General features: G+C 29.3%; 1 protein-coding gene and 1 non-coding gene across 2 annotated transcripts; one reads left to right on the forward strand and one right to left on the reverse strand.

Annotated features, from left to right (window-relative positions):
* Positions 1-2,212: 2,212 nt before the first annotated feature.
* LOC129919298 (uncharacterized) lies at positions 2,213-11,675 on the reverse strand. Its single transcript, XM_056000154.1, has 7 exons — positions 11,546-11,675; positions 11,260-11,440; positions 10,900-11,147; positions 6,033-7,571; positions 5,788-5,968; positions 2,704-2,765; positions 2,213-2,582 (listed from the first exon to the last, which is right to left on the reverse strand). The coding sequence occupies exons 1-7, from the start codon at positions 11,588-11,590 to the stop codon at positions 2,298-2,300; spliced, it is 2,541 nt and encodes an 846-aa protein (XP_055856129.1). The 5' UTR covers positions 11,591-11,675; the 3' UTR covers positions 2,213-2,297.
* Trnar-acg (transfer RNA arginine (anticodon ACG)) lies at positions 9,714-9,786 on the forward strand. Its single transcript has one exon. It is a non-coding gene; the product is annotated as a tRNA-Arg (tRNA).
* Positions 11,676-18,887: the final 7,212 nt, after the last annotated feature.

Below are 18,887 nucleotides of genomic sequence, written 5' to 3' on the forward strand. Positions count from 1 at the left end.
AAAATAAATTTGAATCTCCGCGAAAGACAGTACATAAAGTAAGGTGAAGAATCATAGGTCCTATAAGCCGAAATTCAATAATAGACTAGGTACTCTGCCCCACTAGTTTTTTTTTTATAGATATGAGTTTTTTTTAAATGCGAGTTTCGTGTTTCAAACTGAATGAAGTGATTCTCGAGCAAATTTTGAAAATAATTTTATTAACTGTTTTTAAATTAAGTCCGCGTCGAAAGCTTTGAAAAACATGATCCGCATGAAAATAAAAATTCTTTTTTTTTGATTTGGTACTCCGAAAAATCGATTGCTAGACACCTCTTGAATATACACACCAAATATGAGCTCTTAATATTAATGGTAAGGTCCTCCGCTTTGCAATTTTCCATTTTTACATCAAGCTTCTACTAAAAAAAATAAATTTTTTTTTAAATTGACTTTTTAGAAAATTTCTTTACATATTCTTGTAGGAAATTGAACGCTCTACAAAAAAGGCCTTGTACACTTTTTTCGTTTATCTAACCTTTTAATAGATATTTGAGGTCCAAAAATCGAGAAAATCTTTAAAAATTCGTTTTTTGTTCTTAATTTTGTAACAAATTGAAAAATTATAACAATCAAACGCGCAAGACATATGTCTTGTAGGAAATAGATTGTTCCACAAAAAAGATCTTATTAACTTTTTTCATTAATCTAACCATTCTAAGGATATTCGAGGTCAAAGTTAAAAAAAAAATTATAAAAACATTTTTTACTTTTAAAAATTTTCCAATTATGGGCCATATTACGAGGAATAAGTCCTCCAAATTTAAGCTCAATGCTACAAATAGTTTTAATTTTTCACGAGTTCAAATAAATCTAAAAGGTTGATTTTTTAGAAACTACCCACATTTTTCAAAAATCATTTTTACAAAAATGGTACCTGATAGAATTTTTCTGAAACCAGATTTAGATTCAGGAAAGTCTAATCTTTCATAATATCAAAAAATTATTTGAAGGAGAAAAAAAAGTTAAATTTTGCAGACCAGTGTTATTATAATTTTTCAATTTGTTACAAAATTAAGAACAAAAAACGAATTTTTAACGATTTTCTCAATTTTTGGACCTCAAATATCTTTTAAACGGTAAGATAAACGAAAAAAGTGTACAAGGCCTTTTTTGTAGAGCGTTCAATTTCCTACAAGAATATGTAAAGAAATTTTCTAAAAAGTCAATTTAAAAAAAATTATTTTTTTTAGTAGAAGCTTGATGTAAAAATGGAAAATTGCGAAGCGGAGGACCTTCCCATTAATATTAAGAGCTCATATTTGGTGTGTATGTTCTAGAGTTGTCTAGCAATCGATTTTTCGGAGTACCAAATCAAAAAAAAAAGAATTTCTATTTTTTTGACCCACCCTATTCTACATACGCTTCAATGAAAGCTTTGTTTTAGATTTTGAATATTGATACAAAATCTGTAGTTGCTATTTTCTATTGGTCATATTTGAATGTTCTGGACCTTTTAAACAAGAAAATACTTATTGAGTTATGACAAACTATCATCAGGCATATGTGAAAATAAGATTATTTGTTTTTATTTTAAAAACTAATAGTACTTCAATTTTCGGACGTTATAATTCTGATGAGACTCTTTCAAGAGTAATTTATTGTATTATTGTACGATTACTTATTAAACTTAATTTTTAAAGATTTTTAATCGATCCGTGAAACAATTTCTCACCATCTACCCAAAAATAAACCTTGTTATTCCTATAGCCTATCAAGTAGGTACCACGCACCTTATATTCCCATTGTATATCTTTTTTGGTATAAACTCCCTCTAGATGAGAAATTAGAATTATTCGTGCTTGTGCAATTTTCTACTTCATAACATTTCCATTTGCATAATAATGACAAAATCGAGAAAGTATACTACATACACACAATAGCTGGAAGAGTGGAAGTGTGTGCATCTTCTAATCCTAACTATCGTAAAAAATAATAATAAAGCCAACTATGGATACGTAATGTGTGTATAGATAAGAATGTGGTTTATCCCATAGCTCTAACATCAGAGACAATGCAAAAAAGGATGTGCCACAGAACAAATGTACAAAAGTGTAGGATCCCTGTCACACCAAGTGGAATGAGCTCTTTAACAGAACTTATCATCATCTTCTCATTTGCACATAATTTTATGGTTCCGTAAAATGTTCACGCATTTCGTATTTTTTTTTCTACATTTTTTAATGTGCAGATTTTATATGCATGATGAAAATCCATGTCATTGTGGGTTGGTGGTATCAGGAAGGGAAGAAAGAGACTCACTTGTTCTTCTCTAGATTGGAGACGCCTGAAAGAACGGTACACACGCCTCCAGCAATACGAAAGGAAAGTTCTTTTCCAATGTCAATCAGGACAACGACGACAGGATCATGGTTGTCGTCGTCGTCGTCATTTTCCTTGAGAATGAGCTTGAATCCATTCGGGGAATATATTTCCATTTTATCTTTGCCACAGACTTCAACAGTCGCGTAGTTTTTATGCTGCATTAAATAGTTCAGATTATATGTGACGTAGGAATTCTGTGTTTTTGCTTTGTTAGCGCCCTATAGAAGTTGAGTTAAGTTATGGTTGTTTATTTTTTATTTATGCGTGATATGGTTTTAAAGAAATAAAAGTTACTTGAGTATATATTTTTTTTTAAAGGGGAATAAAAAAAAAACTTACTTTTGCAACAAAAGTTGGATTGGTGTTTTCGAAAATATTTTCCATTATATTTGTTTCACATTCTGGAAGAAAAATTAGAATAACAGTTAAAATGTATCTACGTAGATGTTGTGAAAAGGTTAAGCCGCTATATTTAGTACGTTTTGATAAGAAATCCTAACATCATCATTCAAAATTTCGATAATTCAACATTTATGTAGGTACTTATAAAATTTGCAAATTAATGGTATCATTAGATAATTTTGTGCTATTCGTTCCAAAAGACGCTTGAAAAAAAAAACATCCCTTGTTAAAGCGAAATGTCAAGCTATTAAGACGTTTAGAGATATAAAAGGTACTTAAAAGAAATCGTACTGACCTATTTTGACAGAATATTTCTTCACCGTATACCGTAGAATGTGTCACTTTTGTATGGCCGGTAAAAAGTACTTTAATTTTCCAACGTAATAGTGGTCAAAAGTTTTATTAGGGTCTAAAGTTGCATAATATGTAAAAAAAAAAATTACAATATCGTTCGTCTTTGGCTCGCTCAAATCGGTAAAAGTTGTTAAGAAAAAAACGATTTTATATGAAAAAATGATTTTTTTAATTCGCTTATTTTTCGCAGCTCCTTTACTTAGGCCCAATTTATTCACACTCCATTAAAATTAAAGTATCCATTAAAAACGGGAAATTTTAAAATTTGTATGTGATATGACAGATTTTTTGTTTTTAATGGGGTCTTTAAATATAATGGAGAGTGAATAAATTGGCCCTTAGTGTTGAATTCCAACAAATATAAGCCTTAAAGTTTTTTTCTAGGAATAATCTTTCACGTAAAAGCCTAAAAATATTTAATATATTTGTTTTTGTATCCAAACATATATTTCAAATATCTCTAGAAATCCAAATTTCTTCGATTTCTTCCCATATTTTGAGCGAGCCAAAGATATTTATTAAAATGAAAATTGTAAACGCAGGATTTAATTTTGATAAGCAATGCAACTTTTAAAAGCTATTACATTTGAAAAGTATACAGTAAATAATACACATCAGAGAAAAAATAACACATTTATTATGATTGTATTTTTCCTACTACAGAGAACGCATAAAATAAAGGTAATATTTCTGTCTTAATCTTATCAACAATTTCTAAAGAAAACATTCACATAAACATCGTCCTTAAAATAATCTTTTTTAAATAAATGCAAAAAAAAAACTAAGTAATAAAGATTTTTCTTTAAACTATCGGAAGCTGTATTTAACTTTATTTCTGATATATTTAACTTTATTCTGATTAAAAAATATACTATAATTAACGTTATCCCTGGCTTATGGTTTCTCCGTGTGTCATTGAGAAAGCTCATGAAAAAAAAAAAAATATTTTTAGAAACCTAACAGGCTTCTTGGTAGAATTTTCCAGAAAAATTTGGTAAATTTTACCAGGCACTTTGCCTGGAAACCAGATTTCTTGTAAATATAAGTACTAGATTTCTTTATAGGTATCAGGAAATCTGGAGTTATTTAATACAAAATCTGAACTATTTTTATTTTTTTTTTTACCACATTTTTTTCTGGTTTTAATTCAACCAGAAAATCTGGTTCTTGGTAGATTATACCAGATTTCTGGTATATTAATTTTTACCACGAAACCTGGAGTTATTTACTACGGAATCTTGACTACCTTGCCAATTTTTTGTATGGTATTTTCTACCAGATTTTACCTACAAGACCAGGAAAATTTTATGAGTGTACCTGAATGTAGATGTGTAATAAGTTTTTGACGAAGTATGGTACATTCAAATTCCTTCCTGAAAGACTTTAAACCTAATAAATTGTTTTCGTTGGGCTGGGGTACCACAAGGTAGTATTGTGGTTCCCATTTTATTGTGATTTTTGTTTATGCTCGATATAATTCGTACAGAAAAGACCATTTTAGCTACTTTTGCTGAAGATGCGATACCGCAGTTACTTACTCTAGAAAAAACGATTAACGAATCAAACAGTAATTTGCAAAATGCTCTTAATAATGTCAATGAATACACGGATAAGAACATGCCAAATAGATCTTTACGAGTTTAAGTCAGTCCACGTGAATTTTAAAGTATAAGTAAATTAATAGATTTTCTGTTTTTTCAATACTTTTAGCTTGATTTTCAAATTAGGTAACATATCTCGAGATGACTCTTGACAGACTGTTGTCCAAAACTACTTTACTCGTTGCAGAAATCATAACTTTTGAACGCATTTTTTTTTTTTTTTAATTTGAAGGAAACTTCCAGTGCTGTTAAAACACTGAATTTTAAAAACTGTTTCACAGGGTGTTTGGGAATCATTGAACGAAGAAAGATTTTCTTAGAAAAAGGAATATGTAGAAAAAACAACTGAAGTAAAACTTTAAAAATTGTCCCTAGTTTTTCAATTTTTTTTTTTTTTAAATAAAAACGATGACTACCTAAGTAGGGTGTTCCAAAATAAAATTGATCACAACAGTGGATGTTGTAAAGAAACCTATTTCTGAATTTGTTTTCACTAAGTATTAAAATTGTATTTTTTTTTGCTTTAAGTAGTCCATAATAATATTTTAAACATAAATAATAATAATAAGAAATAATTTGAAAATACTGGAATTTTTCATTTTTTTCCCTTATTTTGAAATAATACCGATAAATTACAAAAAATCTTTAAGAGAAAAAGAGAAAATTATTTCCGTTCTTAAATTCAGTTTCAATTTGTTCTTCTTTTCTTGTATCAGAACTGTCATTTAGTTCAATTCAGCGATTTCAGAATTTCTTGGAATTACTCCGGAAAGTTGTTAACTTTCTAAAGTTTTTTATATGAAAATGAAGTCATTTTAATAAACAAAAACAAATCGCAAGAGGTGCGTAGAAACTGTGAAGTTCGAAGGAAATTCTTCTTTATTAAAAAGAGCGAACCTCAAAGTCTATCTATCATTAAATGAGAATACGGATTTTTCTGTATCCTGAATTTTGTATTCCCACCATTTTCAACAAAAGTGAATGAATAAAATATGTTCGACAACTCTTTTCAAATTCTTCTACCATCTTGATCCGGTAGATCTAAACCACAATATTTGAAACCTACCGAAATTTGTCCTTATGCAATCTTCCATGACCGTGGTAGTTATAATAGTTCCGCAAGGATAATAACATCTCAAGCAGTCACTGTTCCAAACCATTTTAACCCCATCATCACGTGCAAGATATTTCTTGCCCTCGCAATAGTCCATCCATTCATAAACCAATAAATGTGTCACTTCTTCTTGCTAGAAAAAAATATAATTTTTTTTTTAAATTACAAATATTTTTGATATAAAAGAAAGACTTTACAATATTTCCATTCATAGAAATTTTCAATTTTCTTCCATCACATAATGTAACTTCAAAACTCTTACAAAATATCTCATAATTTTGAAGATTTCGAACAAAATCAATTTCATTTGATTCTTTTTGATCGTCTTCAGTAGAGAAGTTTTCAAAATCAAAGTCTGTATTAGAGGTTTTACCAAGCATATAAATAATTCCATTCGGAGTAAGAACTTGTATTCTATCATCTTTAAGGTATCGAATGACAAAAGCTTCCAAAGTATATAAACGCTTAAATTCAAGATTATCTTTTGAATATTGATTACTTTGTTCGACAAATGTATACTGATTGTTGTACCGAATTTGACAACCATTAGGCCATTGTAAAGATAAATTGGGATGAGATAAGTCCTTGAATATTTCAATATTTGGACAAAGATTGTTTTTAGTTATGATTCTGATCTCTGAGGAATTTGAACTAATAGAATTTAAGCGATGAAGGTAAACAAAAGTATCTAATAATTTTATTTTAACTGAAATCATTTGGTCGTCTTCATCAAACCAATTCTGAAACGAAGAAGATATTGATCCGTTCTCAAATCGAAATACTTTTTTATAAACTGTTAGTTCTTTTAAAGTATCGTCGAAAACTAGACCAGTATATTTTGGCTGACTTTTCAAGTCTTTATTAGAAGAATTTTTCATGAAGTTTCTAAGAAAGTTTGCTAAATCAGGAGCAATACAGCCACAGAAATCACGGAAACACAATCTCGTTGGAAGTTGAAATTTTTCTTTCACTTCCGTAATTTTATTAAAATTTCTTCGAAGAACAATCAACTTGTATCCTTTTGCTAAATCAGTTTGAAAACATTCATCAAAAAGTTTCTTGCAAGTTTCAAGCCTCTGAACAAATGATTCCCATGAAAGAAGTTCATAGAATTCAGGAAGTTCAATAGCTGCTGTTTCCATTTTATTTCCACTATCAGAAGTAATTTTCGTATTAACTAACATATTGACCATTTTCCAATAAGTTATTAGATTCAATTGATTAGTTACAGCTGACCGAAGTAATTGATTAGCTTCTTCTACAATAATTTTGCCGTAATTATTTTCTAGAAATGGACTTAAATGGCAAACAGATGAATTTTTTCGTTCCAAATTGGTGTGGTTTTCAATTGTATCAAATAAATTATCTAAAAATACGCCCACAGCTGCATCATTATCCTGAATAGTCTGAGAATCCTTTTTCGTATCCACAAACTTTGACCATAGTTCTTTCTCCTGACTTGGCAATTGAGTATCATTAATTTCGACAAAGTCATTTTGGTAAACGATAAATTGTTGCGTTAACATCTCAATGTCATACAAATAGCATGTAAATTGATCGTAAATTTGCTGGGAGTATTTTTGTTGTTCTTCTTTTACTTCTTTTTCAAGTAAAAGGTATTCAGATGAGGTTTCAGTTGGAATGGGATTTAAAGATTCAATGAAAATACCAACATTCTTGGTATTTGGAGATTTTCTTAAGAAATCGATATCGTTGTGCAGTTTGAGAAAGTTTACCTTCAAGTTAGATTTTGGACATGGAATGAAGTGAATTATTGCTTGTAAGGGTTGGTTGGTTCTGTGGAAATCGATTTTGAGGAGGGGATTAAAATTTTGAAGTAGTTAGTTTGGATTATAATAGAAGATGAGTGGGTTGGTTGGGAAAGTTTACATTTTGCAAAGAAGTGTCAAGCATCTTGATCGAGTATGTGTAGTTTTAGTTTTTTTTTTTATTATTCTTTTTTGTTTGCTTCCGAGTGTGTTTTTGAAAGTTTTTTAAGAAATTTTAAAATGAAATGCATTCATTGAAGGTGTATAGAAAAGTATCTAGTATTGCTGGCGACAGGAAAGTGCATCGTTATTGATGGCAAAACAGGGTTTTATGTCTGAAAGTGTTTTTTTTTTTTTTTTTAAGAAAACTATTGAATGAGTTTTCTTTTCAATAATTTGCATTTGAAATAAGTTGGAATAAGAAAACATAAAATTGGACTTAAACTGATGAATTCAAACTAATGTGAGTAATAATAAAAAGCATTTAAGTAATGTAAAAAAAAGAGTTGAATAATTCAAAAATAATTGTATGCAGGTCTCAGGAAACTTTAGAAAGGATGATAGTTTGTTTTTTGAAAATTTGAAAATGTCTAATTTTTGTTTAAAAAATAAAGAAACCATAGCTAAATGTCGACTACTGACTATATTTTAAGTCAGTTAATGGCCACAAAAGGGAATTGGTTTCATTATACAGTCGTTTTATTATTGCATATTTGTTTTCGTATTTTTTTATTATTAAAAAAGAGGGTCACTGTGGTGTATGCGTAACTTTTTTGTTAATGAAAAAATAAAGGTGTTTTTGGATTGTTTTCTTCTAGAACATGACCAATTAAATAGCCAAGTTGACCTTTGTTGACCTTAAAAAAAATTGATTTTTTATGCAAATTTTTACAAATATGTAAACTATAGCAGTTAAGGGCCAGTTTAAAATTTTTGAGTAAATTATTTTATCTAACGATAGGCGATACCTGGCATTGATTTAGATAAATAAAGCTCCGACTTTCCCGTTTAGTTAACTGATTTTTAGTTACAGAACTTCAAACCTTACAGAAATACTATGTCACCACAGGATTGTGTTTAGACTGATATATAGATGGGAAAAGTTTTGGTGTAATTGTTTTGAAGGGCTAACTTTATATTTTTTGAGTACAGTTTCGAAATTTTCAACAAAAAAAGTTCTCACCAAGTATTTTTTTTTATAAGGACGGATTTTATGTAAAAATTAAAAATATGTTTTAAAAAAAAAATATTTCTTCTACATATATAAAATTGTAAGAAAAAATTTAAACAAAAAAAATCTTGATAGATATGCCTCATCATAACAAATTTCAAAAATTTACTGGTTTCAAAACAATTTAATAGTTTATGTCTCCAAATTAAAAAAAAAGTCGTTATAGCGGTTTTAAACATAAAAAAATTTATGTAATTTTATAAAACTTTAAAAAATTAGTTTTTGAAATGTTGGAATAATGTACATAGCTATGTGTGCACGTGTGTATTTAAAAAAAAAATAAAATCATAAACATGTTTAACTTTAGTATTATGGGTGCTTAATTATTATTTGTTGAAAAAATTTTGTTCAAGTTGATTGAATTTTCAATGGGAAATTTTGAAATCAAAACAAAAAATTTTTTTTTAATAAATGGTCTTAAAAAAATAATATTTAAATATAAAGTTAAAAACTAATCGCTTCATTGGACAGACAGATGGGCAGACAAACAGATTGAGAGAATTGTGTTATTCATTTCGAGTTCGATTTATTTTAAGAATACTAAAATTTTTCTGTAATACATACCTACATCCTACATAGGTTAGGTATTCATATATCGGAAGCAGAAATGTATCTCATATAATTAATAACATATATTCAGTTTAGGGCAACAAAAAAATATACATATACCTACACTTTCCTTATAAATTTACGATACTCACTTAACATTCAATTAACATACAAAATTGGTTCTATTTATTAAAATTATAAAGTGTAATCTTCTTTTTATGATAATTTGATTTTGGTGACTATAAGCTAGTGTATTTATTTTTGGATACACGATTTTCTTAAAAGAAAACCAAAACATATAAAAATAGTTGTGTTGTAGATATTTCAACGGTCTTGTGGCGCAATGGATAACGCGTCTGACTACGGATCAGAAGATTCCAGGTTCGACTCCTGGCAAGATCGAAGGAGACTTAATTTTTTCTTACAAGAATATTTTAAAATTGATAATAATTGTTTTTTTTTTTTTTTTTTTTGAATAAAGGGAACATTTAAGACTCTAATCTTGAAAATAGTTTTTGTGAATAATAAACTATATTTATTATATTTATCTTCTAAAGCATCTTTTCATTGATTTTCTTTTATTTTTGTTATTTACATACCAGGTAAAAAACATAAAAATAGATAAGAAAATTTGAAATACTTTATTTAATTAACTTTAAACAAATTTTTGCATTAATGTTTATTGAAAGAAATAATAGTTTGCATTAATAAAATTAAATTGCAAATAAAAAAAAAATTCTGCATTGAAAAAAAAAAAAAAATCCAATGTAAAATGCAATTTTGACCGTACATTTCTATTTCAACTATAATATTAAAGCTAATGTAAGGCTATTTCGTAGTCAAAATTGTGAAAAAATTCGACGAATGTTTATGAAAAAAAAAATATTTAATTAATATATTTTAATATATTTTGCACAAGAGAAATCTATGGGTTCCGGGGATAATATTACCCCTAATTTTTTTGTTTTAGTTTCATTATCGAGTTAAAACGGTTTATTTTTGCGTTACCCTTACCCGAAAAAATAGGAAATTTAACTTAATTCAGAAAATAATTTTTTTTTTTGAATGAAAATATAGTTAAAATGTTTCGACTTAACAGTGTTTCTATTTTTAACCCGCTAAAAAAAAAATGGTTCAAATAAATATTTAATTATTAAGAGATTTTAACTTTTTTTAAAGTTTAATTTAGTTTGTAGATTTTTGCTGAAGAATTAAAATATTTTTGCATTGTTAATAAAATAATGTCAAAGAAAAAGTAAAAATAAAATGCAGAATACATAAAAAATCTGTTGACAATAAATTTTGTTGTAATGTTATGAAAAAGCCATTGAAATAAGGATTGATATAAAAATTTGTACAACTCACATCAAGAGGTTAAACAAACTTTGTGATGAAAATTTACCAATTAGCACAATAAAATAGTCACACAATTGGCAACTTCTTATCTAGACAAAAAAAAAAACAATGAATTTTGTATTAATTTTCTATTCATCAGATGCAACCAGTCGGATATACCTCAGAGCTCAACACTTTCAAATCAGTTTTATGAATTTTTTTTGGTAATATGTCTTCAGTCTCATGAATATCAAATGATTTGTCACCTTTCGCATTTTCAGAGTATCCGCCCACGTCCTCCTCATTCCAGTATCTTCTCAAATCCTCACTAAGTGTACTTGTAAGACTTTCCCATTGAGAGTCAAAATCTTTTTTACATCTTTCTATAACTTCTTCAATCTGATGAGTTTGCTTCTCTAACTTTGTGGCTGTTCAGGTTAAAAGAAAAACTTCTAAATGAAATTCATTAAGTCAATTAGTTTGCAAAAAAAGAACCAAAGACAGAAAAAAAAAAAAAAACAAAACTAAGTAATTTCCAACCTTCTGAAATCGTTTGGTCTCCATCATCAGTATCCGTATCCGTACCATTTACCATGACAATGTAGATTTTTTTACTTGAACGAACTTCCATTTGTTTCAATAGTTCTTTCTCCATGACTTCCAAATTGCTACCATGAAAGCTAACTGCAAATATTTTGAACGTTTTTCTTGTACTTTCAACCTGCGCCATAATAGACAACAAAATGAGAGAAAAAAAATATATATACAAATGGATGCATTAGATGAAAGATACAATTTTTGCAGATTGAGATGTTTTGGTGTGTACCTTTGAAAGACGCTTTTTGTCGGATAGATTCTTCGACTTGGACATTTGGGATTTTTATAAATGGTCTCTTCTTTCAGGGAGCAAATGTAATTAATGAATGTTTTTTTTCCTGAAATGTCACGATTTTTTGTCTGAATTCTGGGATATTTTAATCAAATAGAAAAGGCGACTTAAAAAATTGCGAAAAACAAGTACAAGTACAAAAAGGAGCTGTTTTTTGGAGAAGGATAAGAACCAAGGACCTTTATTAAAGTCTCTCACTTAAAAAAGAGTGAACAAGTTTTGGTCAAGAATTTTACGAAAAAAAAAAACCTTTATTTCACTTCACTCCATCTGTCAAAAAAATTTCCATGAATAAAATTCGACACTTAAACATGTTTCCGGTGTAATACTCCAACAGCAGCCGGACAAGGACGAAAATAAAGAAAGAAACCCTTTTCAACAAGTGAGTGAGTGATTCAATTTCCCTAACTCTTCGGAACAATTTTTGTTGTGGTCTGCAATTTTCCATGTTTTCCACAACATCGCCATTGTCCGGCAAGTTTGGGTCCTTGAAGGATTCTTCAAATGCATCCATCCACATGCAGATGAGTACCCACTTTACAAGAAAATCTTTCGTCCCTTTTTTTTTTTGTTCTACTCGGTAACCCACCACCACCACATCGCATTTAAAGGTGGTTTAAAATATTTTATCCTTCGTAACAAAAAAAAAAAAAAACGATGTCGAACAAAGGAAATACTCTACGTATGGTCTGGAAGTTCGAGACTAGGAAAATGATTGGGATTTGTTATAAAAAAAAAAAGAAAAAGGACGAGACTTTTTGAATTTTTTTTTTATTGGTGAATAAAATTCAAAAGTGTGTTTTTTTTCTTCTTCCTTCCTTTCTCAATAGATTTTGTGTTGGGAAACATAATATACGAATCAACATACGAGTACTTACTTACATATAAGTATTACAAACATATAGAGAAGATGAAAAGCTATTTTCGAAGATTTTTGTATGGAAGTGATTTGGTCCTTAGTCAAGTGGAAGAGAGAAATTCTCTTCTGTTTCTTGACGAAACGAAACACAATTGAATCTCATTTATATGTTTGTGATGTGTGTTTTTTTTTTTTTTGAAAGTAAATGTCTTTTATTTGGATGCAGAATGAATGTGCAAGAGTTGGGAGTTTTGAGAATTTATATATTTTTTTGAAGAGTGAAAGAAGAGGTCCTTGGAAAAAGTGCTGAGTATAAGGTAGGCATTGTTATTCAATTGAATGTTTTTGATCTTATTTCAAGTCGATTAGCGTTCTACTCTTGTCTATACCTATGTGTGATGATGAAGTTGATTTGAAGTAAATGTATCGAGTTACTTTCAACCACATGAATTAGACTAGACGATTTGAAGATGATGGAATTTGAATTGGCTTTAGATTTTCAGTAATATTTTTTTTGCTTTGAAATATTAAAAGCTGATCAAAGAAAAATTGGTGTTAAGTACCTACTGTTATTTAAGTAATATTGGTAATTTAAGATCAAGAATGTTTGAGTGTTGATTACTTTAGCTGATTATACTTGAGCTAAAAGGTTAAACCCGTCTTTAAACTTCATAGAGAGGAATAAAAAATGTTTTTATTTTTAACATGTAACGTTTTTAAGTAGTATAATATTATCCATCGCCAACCACCGTCTTTTGTCCTTCATGTAGCCTTCTTATACTGGTTTTTAAAAGGAGGGCTACGATCTAAAGTGAACCAAGTCATAAAAGGTGAATTCGAAGATATAACGAGTTAAGGTAAATACGACAAATGACAATTATTTGAAACGCTTGATGGCGCCCCCAGACGGGTTAAAGTTTTTCCTCATTTAAAATAGGTACATAAATACCTACATATGTATATGTTGAGTTATGAGGTATTTTTTTAGATATACCTAGCCTTAAAGTACAAATGTTTGATGAGGTCAAAATTCTTTATGTATTTGCCTAAATTCGGATTCCAAAATTTTGTACTCTAATGTATGTAAATTTAAAGTTCTGCATTTTAAAATTCAGTAAATTCAAAATTCTGTATTATAAAATTCTGTAAATCCATAACTCTGGATTTCAAAATTCTGTAATCTTATGGTCTTTTTAGGACCATAGGGGTTTAGCCAGGACATGCATATTTTTTTTGTTTTATTTATTTTTCATGCAGATGAAATGCTTGTTTAAAAAAAAACCAAACTTGCATGTCCTGACTAAACCTTGTAAGAAATTCGACGAATTTCAAAAAAAAAAAATATTTAATACACATTTTGCATAGATTTTTTTTTCAGTGCAGAAAATTTTTTATTGGCAATAAAATTTTTTTAATGCAAAATATTTTTACTTGCAACAAATATTTTTTAATACAATTATTTTTCATTTGCAACAAATTTTTTTTTTTAATGCAAATTTTTTTCAGTTTGCAATAAATATATTTTTAAGTGAAAACTTCTTTAGTAACGTAGTGATTTGAAACAAGATGAAACGAAAACGCGACACGAACATTCAACTTGTTATAACTTTTTTGTTTTAATAGATAGATAAATGAAATTTGTACTGTAGGTAGGTAGTTAAATTTCAATTAATTTCATATTCAAAATTCTGAGATAGCCTTAAAAAAAAGTTCTTTTTCTACACACGTTATATCTTTTGATCTAGTGCACATAAAAATTTGATTTAACTTAAATACGCATGCTGATAACATAACCTTTCATTTGATATAGATTAACTGTACGAGCTCTACAACTTAAACAATCTTAAATTGAAAAACTTGAAAAATACCTCAAAACACCTGTGGAGATCTGTTGACGATGACCAGTGTAGGAAGTACCGTAATCTCAGCTTGAAATTTCGACATAGTTGGCTTTATGAAATTCTTATTTTTTTTCTAGGCATGGTAGAAATATAATTCATACGTCATATAAAAGGTGAAATAACCTTTCAGATGATGTAAAATTTACTATAGGTTGTCATTTAAAAAAATATATTTAATAGTGTTAAAAAAAAAGATTGATTTTTTTGCTTTTTTGATGAAAAGTGATTTGGTTTAAAAATAAAATGCACGACTGGGGTCGCACGTACTCGCTCTTGCTGTTCAAAGCACTTTTATGTTAGTCTACTTGTAGATTTTTAAAGCTGGATCTAAATTTTTTAAAAATTGATATTGGGGAAGAGCCGACATTTAGGGCAAAATTTTGTTAAATAAAAAAATTTTTTTTTTTGTTATTTGACTTTTTTGAGAAAAAATGAAAATGCAGTTTTATTGCCACTGCTTTAAATATTACGTATACAAAGTTTAATCAAAATCGTTAGAGCCGTTTTCGAGAAATTCTTAATATCGTATTTTTTCGTATGGGAGGTATACGTTCTAAACGAGATATAAAAAAAACAAAAAAAAAAAAACTTTCAGAATTCCATAAAAATCATCTGTACGAAATTTGAAGAAAATCCATCCACCCGTTTAGGCTGTGGAAATGTGTACAGATGGACGCACAGACGCACAGATGCACAGACGCACGGACGGAATTACGGGACCCGCTTTTTCGGAATTCTCCATCATCGTAATGTTGGTTTTGATTAAAACCTCAATTTTTTTTTTTCGTCACGAAACCAATACTTGCCCTATAGAGCAAGTAAAAATAAGCTCTTTTTGTAGATGTTGTATAGACATGGACGATATAAATATTTTGAACTGAAACAATAAGCTTTCAGATGATATAAAATTAATACAGGTTGTCATATAAAAAATATGTATTTAAAGGAGATAGAATAAAAAATATTTATGTAGATTTTTTCTGTATTTTTGCAAGAACATTTTTGAAGTTATACTTCTTATGGGAGGGTGGGTATGAAAATTTACTTTTTGACAAGAATGTCAAAGGGATTATGACGCGATCACCCTGGGTAGCAGGGCTGTCGTTTCACCTTTAGAGTAGGCAGTACTTTAGTATTTAAAAGTGCAGTACGCTGCAGTACGGCAAACATAAAACACACAACACGTTGCAAGTTACATGTTTCATGTGGCAAGTTGCATGTGGCAAGTTGCCTGTGGCAAGTTGCCTGTGGCAAGTTGCATGTGGCAAGTTGCCTGTGGCAAGTTGCATGTGGCAAGTTGCGTGTGGCAAGTTGCATGTGGCAATTTCCATGTGGCAAGTTGCCAGGGTTGCAAAAAGCTCACATTTCAGCTCAGCTCACAGCTCAGCTCAAATTTGAGCTAGGTACCATGAGCGCCCCAACTTCCAACGCCTATATCTCGGAATTTTGAAAAAAATGAAAAAAAAATTTTTTGATGCCAAAAGGTAGCTAGGACTCTAACCTACATTTGGGTACAACTCCCATCCCTGTAGGTGCACGCGTTCTAAAACCGGGTGAACTTAAAGGTAAAAAAAAAGTTAAGCCCGATTCTGAAAAAATAGGTATGATGTGGCGGTTTAACATGGAAGATGATTTTTTAAAAATCTGAGAATGTGCAAAGCGTAGGCCCATGACACAAGCTATCATTGGGTATCACTCCCAAAAATTGCTCTCAAGCGGTTTAGCTTCCAGGAGCATTCAAAGATTCGGGGATTTTTCGAAAAAAAATTTTACCATAACTTTCAAGCGCGATTTTCTCGGAATTTTGAAAAAAATCAAAAAACCGGATTATACCACTATCGGCTAGCTGAGAATATAAGCTTTCATATGGCACCACTCCCCTGTCTCTAGATCAAAGCGTTCCAATGCGGAATTTTGAAGAAAATGAAAATAAAATTTTTTGATGCCAAAAGGTAGCGGGGACTCTAACCTACATTTGGGTACAACTCCCATTCCTGTAGGTCCACGCGTTCTCAAACCGGAAGAACTTAAAAGTAAAAAAAAATAGGCGCGATTCTGAAAAAAAAGGCATGATGTGGTGGTTTAACATGGAAGGCGATTTTTTAAAAAATCTGATAATGTGCAAAGCGTAGGCCCATGACACAAGCTATCATTTGGCATCACTCCCAAAAATTGCTCGAAAGTGGTTTAGCTTCCAGGAGCGTTTAAAGATTCGGGAATTTTTCGAAAAAAAAATTTACCCCAACTTTCAAACGCGATTTTCTCGGAATTTTGAAAAAAGTCGAAAAACCGGATTGTACCGGAATTTTTTTTTATGATAAAAAAAGAAATATTTTACTAAAAAAAATAGAAATATATTTACTATCAAAAACACCAAGAGAAAAGATCACGAAAAATTATCTGTCTTATTTATAAAAATATCTATGTGTTAAAATAATTCCATTAATAACTAGAACCAAACATCTTAAGCTATGGTGTTATATAAAAGTTTAAAATATCTTCATATTTCATTATACTTTCCAAATAAAAATCAATGTATCCTCTCACCCATCACAGCTCAGCTCAGCTCACTTTACCTTAGCTCACCCAACAGCTCAGCTCAACCATCAGCTCAGCTCACTTTCAGCTCAGCTCAAATGAGCTGAGCTATGGTACATATCTCAAAAGTGAGCTAGGTCAAAATTTGAGCTGAGCTGCGAGCTGAGCTCAGCTCACTTTTGAGCTTTGTAGCAACCCTGCAAGTTCCATATTGCTACTACTAGTGCTGAAGCACACACAATTCTCATAAAATTACCATATCGCACATTTTATTAATTATTTACTTTCGTTAACCATATATAATACGTTCTGAACCGCACAACATGAGTAAAGTTCACAGATTAAATTGAAAACTACATGGACGCAAGGAGGATGAAAGAATTAATTTATTGTTCACTTGATAAAAATGTAAAAAACGAAGTGTGGATTAATTAATTTAATAATAGAAATTAAAAAAATCAAATGAAATTCATTTATATATGTATACTGAATGAGAAGTATAACTTCAGTCGAGTGTACATGTGTACACACACTCTTTTTTTTTTTTTTTTTAAGTTTCACTTCTACCACGTGTAAATTGCACACATGACCTTTTTTTTCTTTATAATTTCAAATGCATTTTTTTTTAAATTAATATCTTAACAACCATGCTTGGAAGTTAATGTCGAATTCCTTTCAATTGAAAAATCGAATTTTCGGCGATCTAGAAGCGAATTTTTTCTGAAAATCATGTTCCATAGAAAAAAAAATCGCCTCAAAAGAAGCAGAATTCGAATTTTTTTTAATCCTTCTTTTTTGAGAGATTTACACGGATTTGCACACACACTTGGAACATTTGACATTTCTCAAACGTCAAGCTGAAAGTTTTCTTCGTGTTGTTTGTTTATTTGAGAACATCAACTTCAAATAAAGAGAAAATTTTAATTAAATATCGTATTTTTATTGCGGAAAAATATGAAATAAACAAAAAAAAAACAATGTGCGATCAAAATATATTTTTTCCTGGCATAGTTTTTGTGAAAAAGTCAAATTACTGTGACTTTTCTTCTCGTAATTATCGTCAGAAAAATTTTTCTCTGTAAAACCACAGCATACGGCCAAAATAATAACCTTCTACTTCATCTTCACTCAGATCTTAATAATAACTGCAATTTCCCTTTGATTCTGATTAAAATAAATCTATATTACCGAAGAAAATAAACAAAATTATTAATCAAAGGAATCTCTGGTTTTATTTTGCAGAAATTGTTTTGGTTTCAGCTTGACGTTTGTGTAAAAATTGTTGTCAAATGACACACATACAATCGCAAAAAGAATTCGATCTGTTTTCATGTTCCTTTTTAACACCAAAAATTCGATTTTTTTGAGGCGATTCAAAAAATTGAAAGGAATTCGACATAAGAGTTTTGGGCGAGTTTCGATTAGAAGGTTGATTTACAAAATTATCAATTCCAACCATAGGTTCATGGTCTTATGTTAAAAGAAGCTTTTTATATTCAAGATATCAAGATTTTGAAAGATTATTTTTATTAAATTCTATAAGAAATTTTAATGAAAATCAAAAAAATAAAAACATAAAATTTGATATTGAAATAACGAAAATATCTTTTTAAATGACTTTTCCCTTAGTATTTACTATTTAATTTCTAGTATAAAATTTAATTCGTAGAAAAAATTAATAAAAAAAAAAACTAATTTTATTTTTTTTAAATCAATTTTTTGAAAATAGGCCGGTAAATAGTTTTAAAAATTTTGTTTTAATCTGTCAAATAACCAGCCTTATTCTGCTATTCGATTCATATGAAAGTCTCAAATAAGAAGTGTTTTGATTGCAATAAAAATTAAATTTTGAGAAACAATTTTTCTTGAAATTTTCTTAAACTAACAAAAGGAACGGTTGGAAGCATCGTGCTGTTCCGCGGTAACCCAGCTAAGGGTACGTTTTATTTTATTTTCAATATTCTTATTTAGTCAACAAGAT

Source organism: Episyrphus balteatus, chromosome 4 (assembly GCF_945859705.1).
Source record: "Episyrphus balteatus chromosome 4, idEpiBalt1.1, whole genome shotgun sequence".
Taxonomy (NCBI): Eukaryota; Metazoa; Arthropoda; class Insecta; order Diptera; family Syrphidae; genus Episyrphus; species Episyrphus balteatus.

Excerpts from the sequence above, each read along its gene's own strand:
- LOC129919298 (XM_056000154.1), bottom strand. The coding sequence starts at position 11,590 with ATGTCCAAGTCGAAGAATCTATCCGACAAAAAGCGTCTTTCAAAG. Across the intron at positions 5,969-6,032 it reads TTTCTATGAATGGAAATATT|CAAGAAGAAGTGACACATTT; the intron begins GTAAAGTCTTTC and ends ATTTTTTTCTAG. Across the intron at positions 2,583-2,703 it reads ATCCAACTTTTGTTGCAAAA|GGCGCTAACAAAGCAAAAAC; the intron begins GTAAGTTTTTTT and ends CAACTTCTATAG.